Below are 6,149 nucleotides of genomic sequence, written 5' to 3'. Positions count from 1 at the left end.
ACCTTTCAAATGTATGTTGTTTTTGTAGTCCTGCCCATCACCCCATAGTTACACCTTAATGGCCTCACTGACCTCACTAAGCACCAGAGTGGGTGGCTGCATTAAATCTAATAAATAACAACAATGTGCTATATTCAGTGAAATATCTAGCTGCTATATCAAATCACCTGTATATTCTATTTTGGCTGTCATGATTGCATTGTGTCTAGCATGTGATTTCCCTGACACTGTATGCCATATGCTAAATAAATAAATAAATGTATATTCTAATGTGTAATGAAGGATTGAAATCACATCCCTCTTTAGGCTTGTCTTTGCCTCCAGCACTATCAATAAACCAACTGGTGCAATGAGTCTGTAAGGTGGGAAAGATCAGGGCCACATGTCACATTACAATTAAACTGATTTATTGCTCATGCCTATGCACAGGAATCTAGTCAATTAATGTCAGCATTAGTTTGGCACTAATGGAATTAGTGCCAAAGGCTTAATGGAATTCCAGAAGGGTTGGATTTAGACCGCTTGTGGGAACATAATGACTCAAGTCTGATTCCTCTTTTGGCTCCACCCCCCGGGCTCTGACATTTCTTCTCCTATAGTGTCCTGGACATTGAACGAAACCTATTCTTTAAAAATTCTACAACAGCAGACACTGGAACCCTCAGTGTACTAGAATCTTTGACCAACCATGCTTCAGAGAGTAGTCATAGCTATTAGACATGGCAATTATTGCATTCCACATGTATTGTATATCCAATTGTTCCCAACCAGATGCCCTCCAGATACTGGGACAAGTCCCAGAACTTCTAGAAGAATAGAATATAATCTGGTCAATCTTTAGTATTCTAATCAATAGGGCCTTAAGTGATACCAATGAATGAGCATCAAGATGCTATCTGGGAAGTCACTTGCTCCTCTCCATAATAAGCTGCTTCTTATAATATCAAACATGAAATGTGCTGCTTGTATAGGTGGAAAGTGGAGACCCTTTTCTGGAAATGTAAGACCTTAAGAATTGGATGGAATTGCTATACCTGGGCATCATTTACACCTAGATTTGTACTGATTTTTCCTTTAATAGGTTCAATAAGAGACCACAATACCCAGTGTGTTAGAAGACTGTAAACACAACAGAACACAATCTGTTAATATTGAGTGGGCTGTTGATAGCCGGAAATGAATAGTACCTCATTGAGATTAGTCCTCACCCCTGTACATTATTGTAAAAATGTTTCTTAAGCAAAGAGAAATCACAATATTTAGATTTCATAAGGCATTTCAAAACTTTCTAAGTATTTTGCATACATAATCCTTATAGGAGCTCTGCAGGATCATATTATCATATACTGTTTATATTTCAGTTCAGAGAGTGAAGATAAATAAGTAATATTTCTAGGCATACAAAAGACATCATAAGTAAATCAGTGGACAAAATATTCTAGACTCTAGCTGAGGAATGCAATTGTTTGGTTCATGTTTTCAATATTTACGTTGATCAAATAAGACAAACGAAGAATAGGTTTCTATTGTCATTAAGTATTGAAGGTTGCCATAGTGTGAAAAATGGAAGGAAAGTTTATTAGGTATGTTTACCACTTTAACTTGAGCCCACATGTAGCATGGGATAAAATAATAACAGCAAGAACATCTTCGCTCTTACTGGATCAAATGCTGATATTTCAAAAAGAAAATATCCACTATTATGTTGTACCTATCAAGTCACTAAAGCAAATTGGGTTTTCCAAAGATTTTCTTCAGAGCATCCAAAACATCTCGATTCCTCAAGCTATATATGAAGGGATTTGTCATGGCAGGTATGATAGTAAAGAACAGTGTATTAATCATGGCTTCCTGAGGTGAATAAGAGGAAGCAGGTTTCATGTATGTTGCAAGAGAAGTTGTATAGAATATCCCAACTACACACAAGTGAGACATGCAAGTTCCCAAGGCTTTGTGGCTCCTTTCAGAAGATTGTACCCTCACAACTTGGAGGAGGATGGCAACATAGGAGGTGAGGATAACTGAGATGGGGATGAGAAGTACCAGAAAATTTCCAGCATAAGTTGTTCTTTCAAAAGCAGAATTATCTGAGCAAGACAGCTGGATAAGAGCTGGATAATCACACATGTAATGCTTAATCACATTGGACTTGCAATAGGGAAGGGGCAGGACATAAAGAGAGCAAGTGAGCGCTTGGACAGTGGACCAAAACCAGGCTGCCATTGACATCATGTAACAGACACTCCTCCTCATGAGGATGGGATATTGCAAAGGTTTGCAGATGGCTACATATCTGTCATAAGACATGGTTGCCAGGATGAGGCATTCTGCTCCTCCTAAGAGCAAAGTTATAGAAATCTGAACAACACACCCATAGAGTGAAATGGTATACCTCTTAGTTACAAAGCTGACCAATACTTGTGGAACGATGGAGAGAACTTGGCAGAGGTCCATGAAAGCCAACTGACTAAGAAAGAAGTACATGGGAGTCTGAAGTCCAGAGTCTGTTTTAATCAGAAAAATAAGGAGGCAGTTTCCCATCAGAGCAATCAGAAACATGAAGAGAAGCCCCCAAAGGAACAGGGTGGGTGACCACTGATGCAGAAGACCAACCAGAAGAAATTCTCTCCATGAAGTTATGTTCCCCTCTCTCATTCCTCCTTCGCTGCCAAGCTTTTATCTAAAAATATGAAAATAATTTGGGAGAACTTTTGTCATAAACCCGTTGAAATCCACAACTATTGATAGATATTTTCCTCCATCCCTCTGCAGGGGATAGACAATGGCTAAGACAATGGCTAAGACTAAGTTCTAACTGGAGGAGAAACAAAATGGATAGACAATGGCTAAGACATTGTCTATCCATTTTGTTTCTCCTCCAGTTAGAACTTCAGTTAGAACTGAGGAAGCTTCTTGGATGAGAAGTGAAACATTTCCAAAGGAAATAAATAAGAAAGTCCTGTTGCGTTTTGGAAAAAGCACCTTTAGAACAACCATGACCTGGATGGTTGAGACTCTCTGTAGACCTCTTGCCTATCTAGTTCAGCTCCCTGCACATTTTTGTCTTTAAAACCCTCCAAAATATTTTCCTTAATAATAAGCAGAAAAGAAAAGGTCCTTGAATACTACCATACTATGCTGCAAGAAAGAGAGAACCTGTATGAGTAATCACAAGCCCCAAGTCAAAAATCTAAAATGCTCTGAATATACACACGTGGCCCTTGTTTGATATTCAAAGCAGGAGGCAGAATGTTCTCTTTATCCAATATATGTTGAGGGTGCTTTTTTTGTAAAAAAAAAAAAAAAGGTGCCAAAACTCACACATGTCATACAACCCGCCTTGCCTACCCTACAAGGTTCCATCCAAAAAAGGTGCTGGAACTCCGTTCTGGGTGTTCTATGACAAAAAAAGCCCTGGTTGAGACAATAACATTAATGACAAGCTTTAGTTTTGCATCTCTGATAAAGAGCAGCAAAGGAAGATGAAGGTGTTGAGCATCTGGAAAATAAATACTGGTTGATCAAGTTCAGGCGAACAGATGTGTTTGTTCATACTCAAGCAAAGAGTGATCTGCATTGTCAGATCACTTAAAATTAAATTTTGAGTTTAACCATACACAAATGCGCACTCACATGCGTGCATGCACACATGCACACTCATGTACTTAGAGGAACACACCTTGAATGTCATTTACTGCCTTCTGAATTCCTGGATGTAGCAGGGATACAATTATTACTATTATATTATTGCTGTTTTGGTTTTTGTACACACACACACACACAACACACACAAACTTAATATACTTCATTATAATTATCTCTTCAGAAATGAAGCATTACATACCTGCAGGTGTTGGCAATAGTAAATTAGGAAAACGGGGTTTTAAAAGTCAAAAAAGCTCCATTTGAGGTTCTGAATCTTTGCCCAGCTGAATTCTTTTTCATTGCTTCCTTCATGACTCCCTCAAACCATGCAACATGATTCTATTCAAACACCTTGTATTTATTCTTTCAGTGCAAGATTCATTGTCCTACTACATCCTTCATGAAACAAGCAATTTCCATTATGAAAATTAGTGACACAAACTGAAAGTTTTAAAAATCAAATCAGAGAGAAAAATATGTGCTAGAGATTTACAGATCAGTAAGAAGCATTGACCTGATTTTGATCAGATATAGATCTAATTCTTAAACATTATACAGTAGACTGTCATGCTAGGATTATCTATACACAGCAATGGAAAGAAAGTGAGAGAGAAAATAAAAAATAGGCTCAGTCCATTTTTCCTATCTTAATTATCTTAACCAACATAATTAAATGTTAATGTAGTAATAATTGAAGGAAGAAAAAAAGTCTATTCATTTTGAAAAGCTCAAGTTAGAGCCAATCTCCTTTTCATTCTCCCTGCAGCCAACTAAGTCTTTCATATATCCCAGGAGATGTTCGGAGAGACTTCTACTTTAGGGAACTTGGTTCTCAGTCCATGGTTTTAATTATGATGCAGTTTCAAAAGGGAAAAGTTCACACATAATATCATACCATTTATTCCTGCAGAGTTTTTTTTTAATTTTCTGATTTTCTTAAGAGAATTCAGTGAATTTAATTGAATTGAATTTAAGTAAATTTAATTCAGTGAATTAAAAAGTGACATCATGCTAAGCATGCTAGTTCCAAAGGCAAAATTTGTTGCAATAAGCGTAGAAGAAATTTGCATCCTAAATTGGTTTTATTAATACTAAATGCTAGCAATCTTTATTACAGAATCTCTCCCTAGTCCTTATTCACCTGGGAATCTGACTTGGTTATCATTGCTTGTTTATCCAGGCAAAGTCCCGCTTAGTTCTGGTACTGTGCCTTGTCGTTTGAGCCTCAGACTGAGCTAAACCTCAAGCCTGTTTCTTCAGATCTCAGAGCTGCTTGCATTCTGCTCCCAGGCCTTGCACACAAGGATCTCCCTATTCCTGGGGAAACCTACCTCTGCCAGAAAAACATACATTTCATTTCCTATTGCTAACACCTCCTCCAGATCAGGTTCAAGTCATGGTCTCTGCATGAGCATCTCTCTTAAATTTCTTAACAATAACAATAACAATAATAATCCCCCAGTGAGGCACTACCTTGAAGTGGTTGTGGGGCTTGTGTACTCTGAGGAAGATGAGAGCTATGCCAGAAGTTCAACCACACTGGACAGGTCTCATCAGAGGAGTCAGACAAAGAGTGCCTCTCCCATAAAAAATATGGTGAGACGTAAATTTCAGAAAGCCATACCGGCTCGGATGTCGCCTGGGTTAACAAGGTCCATGCTAGATGTTGGAGTTCCTGGGTATCTGGTGAAAAATGGGTTACAGGACTCACGACTGTTGACTGAGCAACCAGGGCCAGCAGCTGCAGAACTACTGGAAGAAAAGTGTTTACACGTTGCAAATACACAGTGATTGAAAACAAAGAAATAATGATCTGTTATTACAGATCAAGTCCAACAAGAAGAGGATATCTAAAACAAATGCACTAGTTCGGGAAAGAACAACATCCAGAATCAGAAATAACAGAACAGAGACTACAAATACTTGGGTATCCTTCAAACTGACAACACCAAGCACACTGAAGTCAAGAGAGTGAAGAAGATCTTAAAGTCCAAACTCAATGGAGGAAATACCATGAAGGCAATCAACACCTGGGAAGTTCCAGTCATTAGATACACAGCTGGAATAGTGGACTGGACTCAAGCAGAACTAAAAGCAATGGATAGGAAGACCAGAAAAATAATGACAATGAATCGTGCCCTTCATCCACGCAGTGACATTGACAGACACTATCTAGCAAGGCAAATAGGTGGGCGTGGAACGCTGCAAGTACATCAGATGGTTGAAGAAGAAGAAATGGCTTTGGAAGAATATCTGAAGGACAATGATGAAGATGCACTGAAATTAGTATATCAGGAAAGCATACAAAGTCAAAATTGAGAAGACAGCAACAGACAGTAAGTGCCGCCTATGCAAAGAAGCTGAAGAAACAGTGGACCACCTGGTAAGCTGCTGCAAGAAGATTGCACAGACTGACTACAAGCAGCGGCATGACAAAGTAGCAACAATGGTGCATTGGAAGATCTGCAAGAAATATCATTTGCCTGTAAGCAAAAACTGGTGGG

The 6,149-nt window shown here is 38.6% G+C and overlaps 1 protein-coding gene across 1 annotated transcript; it reads right to left on the bottom strand.

Annotated features, from left to right (window-relative positions):
• Positions 1–1,722: 1,722 nt before the first annotated feature.
• Positions 1,723–2,307, bottom strand: LOC107289629 (olfactory receptor 2T27-like). Its single transcript, XM_029284581.1, has one exon. It carries the CDS (start codon positions 2,305–2,307, stop codon positions 1,723–1,725), a length of 585 nt encoding a protein of 194 aa, XP_029140414.1.
• Between the last annotated feature and the right edge of the window lie 3,842 nt (positions 2,308–6,149).

This window comes from Protobothrops mucrosquamatus, unplaced genomic scaffold (genome assembly GCF_001527695.2).
Source record: "Protobothrops mucrosquamatus isolate PMUCROS unplaced genomic scaffold, P.Mucros_1.0 scaffold738, whole genome shotgun sequence".
In the NCBI taxonomy this organism is placed as follows: domain Eukaryota; kingdom Metazoa; phylum Chordata; class Lepidosauria; order Squamata; family Viperidae; genus Protobothrops; species Protobothrops mucrosquamatus.
The sequence above is the reverse complement of the archived record's forward strand: the minus strand, read 5'-3'. Positions and strand labels throughout refer to the sequence as shown.

What these genes read in the sequence shown, in the direction of transcription:
- LOC107289629 (XM_029284581.1), bottom strand. Translation starts at nt 2,307, where the DNA reads ATGTCTTATGACAGATATGTAGCCATCTGCAAACCTTTGCAATATCCC.